Source organism: Eptesicus fuscus, chromosome 4, assembly GCF_027574615.1.
Source record: "Eptesicus fuscus isolate TK198812 chromosome 4, DD_ASM_mEF_20220401, whole genome shotgun sequence".
NCBI classification, from domain to species: domain Eukaryota; kingdom Metazoa; phylum Chordata; class Mammalia; order Chiroptera; family Vespertilionidae; genus Eptesicus; species Eptesicus fuscus.
The window spans coordinates 76,389,833-76,403,817 of record NC_072476.1 but is presented as its reverse complement, the minus strand read 5'-3'; the positions used below and the strand labels follow the sequence as shown (position 1 = coordinate 76,403,817).

General features: G+C 39.4%; 1 protein-coding gene and 1 long non-coding RNA gene across 2 annotated transcripts in view; one reads left to right on the top strand and one right to left on the bottom strand.

Annotated features, from left to right (window-relative positions):
• LOC129148869 (uncharacterized) overlaps positions 1 to 13,971 on the bottom strand; it is a 49,976-nt gene extending 36,005 nt beyond the window's left edge. The window contains exons 1-2 of the long non-coding RNA XR_008555865.1: positions 13,803 to 13,971; positions 9,477 to 9,624 (exon numbers count right to left, since the gene is read on the bottom strand). This is a non-coding gene — a long non-coding RNA (uncharacterized LOC129148869). The remainder of the gene's footprint in view (positions 1 to 9,476; positions 9,625 to 13,802) is intronic.
• Positions 2,065 to 10,315, top strand: MRPS36 (mitochondrial ribosomal protein S36). The gene is made up of 4 exons (XM_008161892.3): positions 2,065 to 2,174; positions 7,626 to 7,689; positions 9,514 to 9,701; positions 10,227 to 10,315. Exons 1-4 carry the CDS (start codon positions 2,136 to 2,138, stop codon positions 10,242 to 10,244), a joined length of 309 nt encoding a protein of 102 aa, XP_008160114.1. The 5' UTR covers positions 2,065 to 2,135; the 3' UTR covers positions 10,245 to 10,315.
• Positions 13,972 to 13,985: the final 14 nt, after the last annotated feature.

Genomic DNA, 13,985 nt, shown 5'->3' with positions numbered 1-13,985 from the left:
ACCGGATAGGGCTACAAACTTTTTTTTATTGGGATATAATTGATATATAACATTGTGTAAGTTTAAGGTGTACAGCGTATTGAATTTGACCTCCATGGCTTTAGCTAACATTTCCATCGTGTCACAATTTTTTTTTTGTGGTGAAAATATTTAGGATCTAGTATCTTAGCAAATTCGAAGTATATAATACAGTAGTGTTAGCTATAATCACAATGCTATGCATTTTATATCTAAAACTTACTCAAATTCTACCTGTAAATTTGTACCCTTTGACCAACATTTTAATTCCCCAACCCATCTGTATCTTTAAAGAGACTCAAATGCACCTCAGCCTTGAAGAAAAACATATTTAGAAGAATTGTGACTTTTTTCTTTTGTACTTATATTTATCATGCATAACTTTTATAAGTTAAAAATAAGAAATGTTGCTTTTAAAAACATAACTTGCCACTTTTTATTCATCCCATTCCATCTTTTCTAAATTCTGATTTGAGCTCTTTATTAATTTAGAGCTGTTGATCACTTTTATAGACAACGTGTTTTTAGCATTCTTTAAAAGACTAAACAACTTGAGAAGATGCACTGCAGGTGTAATAGCATTTGAAATCTATTCTTTAGGTCAACAATAAAAATACAGAGATTTGCCTACAGTTGTATACTAAACACTTCTTTGGAATATTTATAGTGTTACTTCATTTCTTTTGATAAATCATATTTATTTGTAATTTTGTTCTTTTTGCCACAGCATATTCTTGGAAATTGTCAACATAAATTGTAAAAATATTTTTCTTCTAGAAAAACATTCTTGCCCAGCTGGTGTTGCTCAGTAGTTGAGCATGGACCTATGAGTCAGAGCAGATGCATGGGTTTCGACTGGATCCCTAGTAGAGGAGGCAGCTGATCAGTGATTCTCATCATTGATGTTTGTGCCTCCTTCTGTCTTCCTCTCTTAAATCAATAAATATATATTTTTTAAAAACGACTCTGTCCCTAGCTGGTTTGGCTCCATGGAGAGAGTGTAGGCCTGCGGACTGAAAGGTCCCAGGTTCTATTCTGGTTATAGGCCGGATGGGAAGGAATTAAAAAAAAAAAGATTGCCGAAACCGGTTTGGCTCAGTGGATAGAGCGTCGGCCTGCGGACTGAAAGGTCCCAGGTTCGATTCCGGTCAAGGGCATGTACATTGGTTGCGTGCACATCCCCGGTAGGGGATGTGCAGGAGGCAGCTGGTCGATGTTTCTCTCTCATCGATGTTTCTAGCTCTCTATCCCTCTCCCTTCCTCTCTGTAAAAAATCAATAAAATATATTTTAAAAAAAAAGTGGTGGTACTTTAACAAAATGGAATACTACTCTGTTGTAAAAAGCAAGACATTTTTTTAAAAAAATAAATAAATAAAATAAAAAATAAAAAGATTAACTGTAATACATGTTTTAGTGTTAGTTTCCCAAGCTTTTTTTCCCCTGAGTTTAAATGGCAGCTGGAGGAACCACACATTAAACCACCTGCCCAAGTTGCGGGCTCCATCCCCACCCAGTAGGGGGTGTGCTGGAGGCATCTGATCAATGATTCTATCTCATATTGATGTTTCTATCTCCCTCTTTCTTCCTCTCTGAAATCAATAAAAACATTTTTTTAAAAGACTTCTGTTTCTATCATTAAGAAAAAAAGCATTCTGTTAAATGTCTTCCTGATCCAAAATTACAGCATTAAATGAATCCGATGCACACTATATTAGTGATTCCGAAATCAACAGATTATCAGTATCATCTGAAAAACTGCATTTTCCTGGGATTCGATTATCCTGTGTGTTCCCTCTTAAAGTCCAAGTCAGAGAAATAATTGGCTGAATAATTGGATTAAACTCTATACTGAAATTAGAAACTGGCTTTCTGGAGAGGAAATGGTCCTATATCACTCATGGCTAACGAGCAAAATAAACCCAACATCACAAACCTTCGTCTGCAAAAGGAAGCAATGGGAAACACATGGGTTCTAGGCGGGAAGAGGGAGGAGGCTCCCGCCCGCTCGCCCCTCCCCCGTGACGCCACATAAAGGGCCCGCCCCCGGCTGCCCAGGACTCCGGTTATCGCTGCGGCTCGCGAGCGCCCCGGAAGCTGCCCCTTCTCGGGGTCGTGATGGGCAGCAAGATGGCGTCCGCCAGCAGGGTCGTGCAGGTAAAGCGGTTCGGTCGCCTTTCCGCACTGAGGGCGGTAGGGAGGGTGCTGACTGTATGTAGGTGAGGCGCTGGGGAGAAAAGCGGTGGCGGGGACTGGACGGTGGCCGCGGCCGAGAGCAGGGCCAGCGCCGCCCGGGAGTGTGAGAATTAGACCTGGAGCCCGTTGGGTCGGGGAGCAAACCGGTGACCGGAGTTGAGGGTTCGAGCCAGACCGCGGGAATGTCGCAGCGCAGCAGGTAGGCACACGGCTGCTTTGGGGCCCCTGCACTGTCCTCCGCGAGGACCTTGTTAGCCCTCCCGGGAGCCTGCGGGCTGGGCTGCTGGCTGTCGCCCGGCCAATCGGCGTCTAGTACAGTCTGCGATGGCCCGGCTCAGCCAATCAAAGGGAGGCGGTGGCGGCGAGTGCAAGGAAGCAAACCCTGTCCTGACCCCGGGTGTCCCTTCAAGGTCTTGGGAATAGGCCCAGAGCTAGTGGTGCCCTTGACCTGGACTGGGTCTCCCCCACCAACTCAGATGTCTGGTTATAGGCCGGATGGGAGGGAATTAAGAAGAAGAAGAAGAAAAAAAGATTAACTGTAATGCATGTCTTAGTGTTGGTTTCCCAAGCTTTTTTTTCCTCTTGAGTTTAGATGACAGCTGGAGGAACTACACATGAATCCACACGTTAATTAACTCCTGATAGCTTTTCTTCTCCAGCTGTGGTCTCGAGCTTAAATAGGAGAGGTGAAATTGGATATAAAGGGACATAACCTCCACTTTTGTGGTTGGTGTACATGATCTTTTTCAACTCTGAAAGTGTATTATTGTATTAACTTTGATATGAGAAGTGCTTTTCTCTTTGCATAAGTGTATTTCTTAAAATTGTGTCAGTCTGGCCTAGCCGGTGTGACTCAGTTGCACCAAAAGATTGTGGGTTGGATTGTTCCTGGTCAGGTCACAGACTGGGTTGTTGGTTTGATCCCCAGTGGGAACCCTTGGGAGGTGTAACCCATCTCAATGTTTCTCTCACATCTTTCTCTCTCCCCCTCACCCCCTCTTCCCTTCTCCCTTTCTCCCCTTCTCCCCCTCTCCCCCTCTCCCCCTCTCCCTTTCTTTCCCTCTCCCCCTCTCCCCCTTCCCACCCCCTCCAATCCCCCTCTCTCTAAAATCAATTAGCATGTCCTCAGGTGAAGATTACAAAAAAAAAGAGTCTGAAAGATAATCCCAGATCCCAGTCTTTTAGTCCCATTGCAACAAATGATCCTCATTTACTCATTTATTGGGTAGTTATTGAGCATTAACTAATTAAAGGTTGTTGGGATACGGCAAACATCTGTCAAAGAACTGGTATCATAATATATATCCCAATTTTAAAATGGGGTAAAAAAATGATTCTGCACAAAAGAAGATATCCAAATGAGCAATAAGCCTGTGAAAAGATGCTCAATATCATTACTTGCCAGGAAAATACAAATGAAAACCAGGAAGTACTACTACACCCATCTGATGATTAAAATAGAAAAGACTGACAATACCAAGTGATGCTGAGAATGTGAAGTACCCAAACCCTCATACACTGCTGTTAGGAATATAAAATGGTACAGCCACTTTGGGAAACTCTTGTCGATCTCTAATAATTAAACATACCTACCCTTTGACCCAGCAAATCTATTCCTAGGTTTATACCCAAGAGTAATAAGTGCATATACCTATATAAAAAGTGACTCATATAAAAATGTCCATAGCTACTTTATCCATAACAACCCCCAAACCAGAAACAATCCAAATGTCCATTAACAGGATAAACAAATTGTGGTAGATGTGTTAAAATGGAACAGTACACAGTAATAGTAAAGAACTAACTACTGATATATGAAAAAAAGATACTTTGAGGTATACAATACGGAAAGAGTTGCAAAGACTTTGACTCAGATATTCATAATACAAAGCAGTACATGCTAATATGTACTCGCATCCCTCAGGGGATGTCTACCTGCCGGCTTAGGCCCGCTTCCCTTCTGGCTGAGCAGTGCTCCCCCTGTGGGAGCACACTGATCACCAGGAGGCAGCTCCTGCGTTGAGCATCTGCCCCCGGTGGTCAGTGTGCATTATAGCGACTGGTCATTCTGCCGTTCGGTTAATTTGCATATTAGGGTTTCATTAAAAAAGGATGCATTCTTATAGCAATGAATGAATGCCTGCTTCCCTACAGGCTTCCCAATAGTCTTGTGTTATCCAACTTGTACATTAAAATCTAATTGATGGCCCTAGCTAGTTTGGCTCAATGGATAGAGTGTCAGCCTGTGGAAAGGGCATGTACCTTGGTTGCAGGCTCCTCCCAATTGATGTGTTTCACATCAATGTTTCCTCTGTCTTTCCCTCTCTCTTCCACTCTCCCTAAAATACAATGGAAAAATATCATCGGGTGAGGATTAACAAAAAAAAAACAAAAAAAATCTAATTGCCCTGACTGGTTTGGCTCAGTGGATAGAGCATCAGCCTGCAGACTGAGGGGTCCTGGGTTCGATTCTGGTCAAGGGCATGTACCTTGGTTGCAGGCACATCCCCAGTGCGGGGCATGCAGGAGGCAGCTGATCGATGTTTCTCCCTCATCGATGTTTCTAATTATCTGTCCCTCTCCCTTCCTCTCTGTAAAAAATCAACAAAATATATCTTTTTAAAAATCTAATTGATGAAAGTATTACCATGTACTTTTAACTTTCATTTATCTTATTATACATGAGGCTAATCATCTTTTCATATGGTTAAGAGCTCTTTTATTTCTTTACCTGTGAAGAGACTTCTTACCCATTTTCCTATGCTTACAAGTTCTAATATGGCTATTAACCTTTGGTCTGTAATGAAATTTTTTTAAACTAGTTGGTATTTTTTTTTTTAATATTTTATTGATTTTTTACAGAGAGGAAGGGAGAGAGATAGAGAGTTAGAAACATCGATCAGCTGCCTCCTGCACGCCCCCCACTGAGGATGTGCCCGCAACCCATGTACGTGCCCTTGACCAGAATCGAACCAGGGACCTTTCAGTCCGCAGGCTGACGCTCTATCCACTGAGCCAAACCGGTTTCGGCACTAGTTGGTATTTTTAAATTTGGATTTTTTTTCTTGATGTATTAAAGATCTTTATTTTCTTTTTAGTGCAGTCCAAATTATTAATTTTTTTTCCCCTTATAGGGGAAAGGGTGATGAAATAAGATTGACTGTATTACTGTTGAAGTTGTGTAATGTGTTTATCAGGACTTATTACCCTACTCTTTCTACTTTTATGTATTTTTAGTTATTTTTTTAAAATATGTTTTTATTGATTTCATAGAGAGGAAGGAAGCGGGAAACAGAAACATCAATGGTGAGAATCACTAATTGGCTGCCTCCTGCACAGCCCCCACTGGGGATCGAGCCCACAATCCAGGCATGTGCCCTGACCAGGAATGGAACCGTGACCTCCTGGTTCATAAGTTCATGCTCAACCACTGAGCAACACCAGTCTGGCTATGTATTTTTTTAAAAAGGGGATCCCAAATAGTGTGGGAATTTAACCTATAAGGGCATATTACATTATAGTTTTAAGTATTCAAATGCAATGTGGAAATGGATTCTTTCTCTCTGATGTATCTCAGAGGTGGGTAAAAGTAGGTTTACAGTTGTAAGTATAGGAAACACAATTTATTCTTGTATGTATCAGGTATTTGTATTACAACTGTAAACCTACTTTTGCCCACCCCTGTATTGTTAAGTGTGTGTCTATATACTTACATGCCTATATACTTAGGCCTACCATACAATAAATACCGTATTTTCTGGCGCATAAGACGACTAGGCATGAAAGATTTTCCTGAGTTAAAAAGTCGTCTTATACGCCAGAAAATACGGTAACTCTGCTTTTCTGGTATATATACCATATATATAATAAGTATACATGTATATACCGTATTTTCTGGCGTATAAGACGACTTTTTAACCCAGGAAAATCTTATACGCCCAGTCTTCTTATACACTGGAAAATACAGTCTATTCACTCACTTGGCAGATGTTTCTTGAGCACTTTTTATGTATCAGGCACCGCTGCAGAAGTGCTTAGTTCTCTGACTCTGCCTTTCCAGGAGCTTAGCTCTCCTGTACATCATTGGCTCATTTATCTGTCTGCTGCACAGTATTCTTAAAATGTTCAGAATACCATGGAAACACAAAGTAGAAATATCAGATTTTGGAATCAGGGGAAGTTTCTTAGAGCAGAGTGATATTTGAGCTGTTTTAAAAGATAAGCAGTCAGACGAAACCGGTTTGGCTCAGTGGATAGAGCATCGGCCTGCGGACTGAAAGGTCCCAGGTTCGATTCCGGTCAAGGGCATGTACCTTGGTTGCGGGCACATCCCCAGTAGGGGGTGTGCAGGAGGCAGCTGATCGATGTTTCTCTCTCATCGATGTTTCTAGCTTTCTATCCCTCTCCCTTCCTCTCTGTAAAAAAATCAATAAAATATATTAAAAAAAAAAAAAAAAAAAAAAAGATAAGCAGTCAGACGAAAGGGAAGGCATGGAAATGGGTGGGATTGGGCAGAGATTGAATGGGTATGGAAATGGCATGATGATTTAGGGCAATGAAAAGTATGTATTTCTTTTTTTTAAAATATATTTTATTGATTTTTTACAGAGAGGAAGGGAGAGAGATAGTGAATTAGAAACATCGATGAGAGAGAAACATCAATTAGCTGCCTCCTGTACACCTCCCACTGGGGATGTGCCCATAACCCAGGTACATGCCCTTGACCAGAATCGAACCCGGGACCCCTCAGTCTGCAGGCCAACGCTCTATCCACTGAGCCAAACCGGCTAGGGCAAAAGTATGTATTTCTATAGGTAGAGGAAAAAGACTAAAAGGATTATCAAATGTTTAAACCTGTTTTATGTGGGTTTTGGGATTATAGTTTTCCTCTTTGTGCTTTTCTGCATTTTTTCCAAATATTTTACACAGACCACATTACTTTTTTACTCAGAAAAAGTATTTTTTTAATTACCTAATTTTCAATATGCTTTTTGTCCTATTCTAAACTGCTAAACAGAGTAGGGGAACAACACTTAATTCAAGTCAGGAAACTTCCAATTCTTATCAATCAACAGGGTGATATTAAGTCACACAACATAAAATCCATGTCATCTTTTTCATAGGGTTGTCTTTGAGGTCAGTTGGGAGTACAGTAAAATGTCTTGTGATGTATAAAGTACAAAGTTATTATGAAAAGCAGATAAGATAAACAAGTTAATAATTCATAGACCAGCTTTCCTGGTTGGGGAAGAGTAAAATTTAAAATTGCTAACGAAGTAAAAATTGCTATCAAATACTAAGGTATTTTATTTTAATGAAGGTATCTACGTGGTTCGTAGATTTTCTTGTATATATAGTTAATGAGTTTATTTTAGTGTTTCATCTTTTTTATGCATTTTTTTTTTCCTTTAGGTAGTCAAGCCACATACTCCATTAATAAGGTTCCCTAACAGAAGAGATAATCCTAAACCAAATGGTAAGTTGTACTTTAGATTTTTAAATTTTTCATTTATTGACTTTAAAGGGAGGGGGAGAGAGGAGGAGGAAAAAAACATTGATTCTGTTGTTCCACTTATTTATGTATTCACTAGAGGCCCGGTGCATGAAATTCATGCACCAGGGTGGCTGGGGGGAAGGGAAGGCAGGGTCCCTCAGCCCGGCCTGCAACCTCTCCAATATGGGACCCCTCGAGGGATGTCCTGTGGGATCGGCCCTAAACCAGCAGTCAGACATCCCTCTCGCAATCCGGGACCGCTGGCTCCTAACTGCTCGCCTGCCTGCCTGCCTGCCTGATCACCCCTAACCACCTCTGCCTGCCAGCCTGATGCCCCTAACTGCTCCCTTCCAGCCTGATCACCCCTAACTGCTTCCCTGCTGGCCTGATCACCCCTAACTGCTCCACTGCCAGCCTGATTGCCTCTAACTGCCTCTGCCACCGTGGCTTTGTCCAAAAGGTCATCTGGAAGGCTGTCCGGAAGGTCATTCGGTCTAATTAGCATAATATGCTTTTATTCGTATAGATTGGTTGATTCTTTTATGTGCCCTGACTGGGATCGAACTTTAGCGCTCTAACCCACTGAGCTACCTGACCAAGGCATATTTTTTTTTCCAAAGGTGTATATTTATACATGTATATCCTATTATAGGCAATATTTTTCATTTTAAAATCAGGTAGATTCAGTAGCTTAGATGAAAATGGTACATACCACCCTAGATGGTTTTGCTCAGTGGATAGAGCATCAGCCTGCAGACTGAAGGGTCCCAGGTTTGATTCTGGTCAAGGCCATATGCCCAGGTTGCAGGCTCCCCGGTAGGGGCATGCAGGAGACAGCTAATCAGTGATTCTCTCTCATCATTGATATTTCTCTCTCTCTCTTTCTCTTCCTCTCCCTTCCTCTCTGAAGTCAATAAAAATATATTTAAAACAAACAAAAAAAGAAAGAAAATGGTACATACCTTAGGTTCCGTGCAAGTAAAAATTAACTTACTACTTCCATTTAAAAAGGTAATGACACAATAGTAGAAGTCTCTGAATTTTTAATGATATTGAGTTTATACAGGGGAATTTTTGTTCTACCTTTCTTTCCTTCTATCCTTTAGAATAATCTCCCACACATTTGCAGATATTGTGAGGAATAATAACCATTTCCATATTTCTCTCCCAGCTAACCTTTTCTTTCATTGACCCATTTATCCATCCAATCAGTAAATGTTTCTTTGATTGCTATAAACCTCAATAATCATAAAGTAACTAAAGATTCTGAACAAGTCCTGTTTTTTTCTGACCTCTCCTTTTTTACCAGGTCCTTTTTCTCTGTCTTTATTATAAGCTATTTGATCCTTAATTCAGGGAGAATTTTAACAAATTTTATACAGATGTTTTTAACTTATTGTAATGCTTGAATTAAGATATAGGTGATGAAAAAGTATTGAGAAAACTAATCTCATCTATAGTTACCAAAATTCTTATTCCCCATTGTAAGATATTACCTGTAAATTCCACCATATGACAAAACTTAAGTAATGTAGGTTATCTATATGGGTTCAATTCCACTATCTAGAAATTTCATTATTTTATAAATTTGTTCAATTTAGTAACTCACTCGTTTAACATTACCTCCTTTTTTTAAGAACTTTATGAAATTATATATAGCTACCAAACTAAGTTACTCTCTAATACTTACTTCTCAGAATTATAATACTTATTTCAAGAATGACTAGGTTTTTCAATAATAGAGAACACAAAATAGTATTTTAAGATACCTGAACAATTTCTCTAATTACATTTTTTAAATTTCAGTATCAGAAGCTGTGAGATCAACAGGAGTACCTTCTCACTCTTCTTCAATTTCACAGCATCCTAAGGGAAGTAAATCGTCAGATTGGCTGATGCATCAGGGTCCACCAGACACTGCAGAAATAGTAAAAACATTACCTCAGAAATACAGAAGGAAACTTGTCTCTCAAGAAGAAGTCGAATATATCCAAGTATGTTGTTGGTCTTTATCACAATATTATGCAAAACATCTTAAAGTATTTGGCTTTTGGAATTTCATATGCTGATTTACATGTCTTCCCCATTGTCTTGTCATGGTGTGTCCATAACTAAGATACGGATGGTCTAATAGGCCACGACTATGAGAAATAAACCATGTCCAAGCCCTCAGTTTACATGCATGAAGAAATAATATGTGTAGAAGTATGATGTGTAGAAGCAATCAACATAAGCACATAAAAAAAAAGCTCAATTAGCGTTCTCAATTTTTCAGAGTGTAAAGAGTTTCTGAGACCACGAAATTTGAGGACCACTGATCTGGTTTAACCTGAATCCCTTCAAGAACTGAAATTATTTATAACATTTCTATGAGTGCCATAAAGCAATGAGAAAACCTGAAATTGTTTTAAAAAACTAAAGATCATTTACTTAAAATAGTGTAAATTTGTATAGTGGCCATGAAAACATTTTTCCTGTAAATTTGACACCTAATCTTGTTTTTATTTTTTATTTTTCAGCGTGGAGGTCCTGAATAATCACTGACACTGTGGCTGCTGTTTGTTATCAAACAAAGAATAGTCTTTACAATAAAGGACTTCCAAAATGACTAATGAGAAATTATACATTAACAACTTTAATATTCTGTAAAAAAGAAAAGAAATATAGAAAACTTAGATAGATACTTGTATTTCTTAATTTATGTATCTTGGCAGCTTTTCCACAAGCTTACCTAATTGTTTATATACTTTATACTTATTAAAGTACACATTTAAAAATGTTAGTCTATTAATTTACTCTTGGTTATCAAGTATTACCAGTGTTGAACTATTAAAAGCACACAATGTCTAATAAACCATCATAGATTTCCCATAATTTCACTTTTCTTTCAGTTTCTGTTTAAACATTAATTTATCAGGCAGAATTGCTTTTTGGAAGTGATTTTCCTGAAATAGGATGAGGATAAGTGAAATAGTGACTCCATTATTTGTTCTTAATTCTCTTAGCATTTTTTTTTTTTCATTCACAAAGTTACTGGAGTATAACTGGCTTAGTAAGCACATCCTACTCTAAACGATAATAATAGAGCCAAGGTATATCCAGTGACTTTGGGGTATTAAGACTAGGGAGTTAACACAAAAGATTATTAGTAGCCTATTTTCAGGGGGGGAAATAAGCCAGTATAAAATCAGACATCAAAATTAATATAGCAGAGGTATAACGTTTGAATAGAAATTGCTATTATGTTTCTAGGGGTTTTAAGAAAATCTTGTTCTTTGGTTTACTGTTTTGATTGTGATAATGTGTGCAAATTGTGCTAATCATTAACTTTCTCAAACTTAATGTCTGAAAGCTTCATAAAATCAACGTAAATATTTACTTTGTTAAAGCAATTTATGAAACTTTAAAGGGTCTTCCTGTGCCAAGGGTATATTATTATTGTGAAAGTAAAGCCTCACAAAGCTAAATAAATTCTCTTCCATACCTTTAATGATTTCTAGAATATACTTTAAAGAAGTCATCTCTAATAGTAAAGGTAGCTTGTAAGCAATAGATGAGTAGAATTGTTGAGTATTGCCCAGTTGCCTATGGATTTATCTTTGCTTCCCCCCCCCCCCCCCGCCCCCACTATTCTAGAGTTGATCTGTTTCTCTTGCAAATTCTGTGTTGTGGTCTAGTAAAAATGTTGCCCAACTCAAATTTGAGGTAGGGGTTTGGTGCTAACAATACACTGCTTTGGTGACTCAAAAAATAACAAAATTCATGGTTTTTTGGTGTGTTATTTACATTTATTTGGAAGATTTTCTTTAAAACTACCAGTTTTCCCACCCCACCCCCCATCCCCCTTAACTTCTGTTTCAGTAAAAGGAAGCCCAGGGCAAATTTTTTTACTTTCAGAAACAGTGGGTTCAGGTAATAAAGAGTGGCTTGAGTAATAATGGGGGCCAACAGTTAGAAACCCTAATACTGGATCTGTCTGAGGGCCACCTTTAGGTTTTCCATTCCAGTACTATCTATTACTTTGTAACAAGTCACCTGAAAACTTAGTGGCTAAAAGCAACAATAATCACTTAATAGCTTATGTTTTCTCTGGGTCAGGAAATCCTGAGCTGGTTGGCTGGGCAGTTCTGCTCAGTCAGTGTCTCTCATGAGGTTGCAATCAGCTGCTACATGGGGCTGCACTTATCTGAAGGCTTGACTGGGGCTGGATGATCTGTTTCCAAAGTGGCTTACTAACAGCTGGCAAGCTGAATGAAGCTGGCTGTTGACAGGAAGACTCAGTTCCTCTCCACAAGGCTGCCTGAGCAAATTCATGACATGTTGGCTGACTTCCCCCACAGTAAATCATCCAAGCATCCAAAGACAGAAGCATTAATGCCTTTTATGACCTAAATTCAGAAGTTACATTTTCTGCCATATTCTGCTGGTCACACATAACAGCCTGTTTCATTATGGGAGGAATCTACTCAGTTCATTAATACTAGAAGGCAAGAATCATTGGGGCCATCTTGGAAGATGGCTACCACCAATGTGTGAAAGTGCTTTTATGCCATAGCACACTCAAGCCTCACAGGTGTACCATCAAATTTAGCTCACTACTTAGCTTATTTTTACTAAAAGTGAGGTTAGTTGTTATAGTGATATCTTTCAAAAGGAACTTTGGCCTAAGTCGTAACACCATGGATCATTAGGTATGACTTGCCACAAGTAAAAAATTAAGAATTAAGTGATAAAGATGGTGTGTTTTCTGCAATGTATGAGAAGTTTGCCTATGAACATAGCAGAGCTCAATAAAGACCCAAATAGTGAAAAGAGCTAGGAGGTGACCAACAATAGTTATGTAATGGTTAACATAAATTGAGCACTATAACATAAATTGAGCACTGTCAGACACTTTTCTAAGGGTTTTTTGAGTGTGAAATTATTTAAGCCTTGCAGCAACCCAATGATTAGGTCCTATTATGTAGGAGGAAACTAGGGACATGACTTAAGGTTAAATGACTTGCCTAAGATATATCTATTGATTGAATACTTGGCCCAGGAGTCAATGTGGACAGTCTAAACCCACAGCAAGGATCAATCCTTACACTATATTATCTTTACTAAATTATGAGCCTTGGTATCGTGCTGCCTTTGGCAACATAACTCTGAAAATCAGGATTCTCAACTCGTACAAACATCAAATGCCCCAATTCAAAACCTTAGAATTATGCTTTCCTTACTCCCTCACCCAACACATCGAGTTTGTCAGCAAATCCTTCTGACTAGAAGTCAAACTGGTACCATCTAATACAGGCATCTGGATTACCACAGTAATTCCTTAACTGGCCTTCTTGCTTTTCCTTGCCACCTCCCTCACGCCAAGTTTGGTCTCTCACAACAGCCAGAGTGGACCTTCTTTGGAAACATGGATATCATTTGTCTGCTCAAAACTGGTGTTTGTCTTGTCCCACCCTATTTAAAACTGAAAACCCTAAATCTCTCTCTTTTCCCTGCTCTATTATTTCTATAGCACTTATAACTATGTAACATAGCATTTTTAAAATTGTAACGTATTTTACTTGGTTGTTAACTACTGCCATTTGAAGGCAAGCATCTTTGTCCTTTTTTTCAGGCTCACTTCTCAGTCTACAACAGAGCCTGGCATATTCAATAAATATTCATTAAATAAATGAATTAATATGTATAATTCGTTGATTTGTATGAAAACTCATGAGGAAATTGGGTACTGCTCACAGCTAACACTTAATTGCGCATTTACTACGTCTAACCTTTCTGCATGTCACTTTTAATCCTCTCACAACCACCTGTGATGTAGTCTATTCTTTCCACTTCACGGAGTAGAAAACTGATGACCACAAGTCTGTTCCACAGCACAAAATTCTTCAGTTGACTTGGATTTTGTTTCCCTGGGTGCGCTTCTTCCTAAAAGCACTGGACTAAGAAGAATGCCTCTTGACCAGCCCTTAAGAAGTGGGCAGGCGTCTAAGTAACCTGAGCTTGCGGGGCCAGGCGTCCCTAGTAACCGTAGCGACGGAACACCCACGACCTAGAACCAGAAAGGAGAAGGCCGAGCCCGCCACACGCATACACACCTATTCAATTCCGAACTCAGAACCGCAGCAGAACGCTGACCCGTCGCGGTAGTTAAGAAAATAATCCAAGTTAAAACGATAACCAGGTGACACACGTGGGCACCACCCTAAAACACCCGGCTTCCGGCACCCACACGCCCTGCTTCGCTCAGCTTCCTCAGGGCCGAACCTACTTAGCAGGGC

Bases quoted from the DNA above. Each gene is read 5' to 3' on its own strand.
- MRPS36 (XM_008161892.3), top strand. From the start codon at position 2,136: ATGGGCAGCAAGATGGCGTCCGCCAGCAGGGTCGTGCAG. The intron at 2,175-7,625 runs GTAAAGCGGTTC...TTTTTCCTTTAG, and splicing joins CCGCCAGCAGGGTCGTGCAG to GTAGTCAAGCCACATACTCC. The intron at 7,690-9,513 runs GTAAGTTGTACT...TTTAAATTTCAG, and splicing joins AGATAATCCTAAACCAAATG to TATCAGAAGCTGTGAGATCA.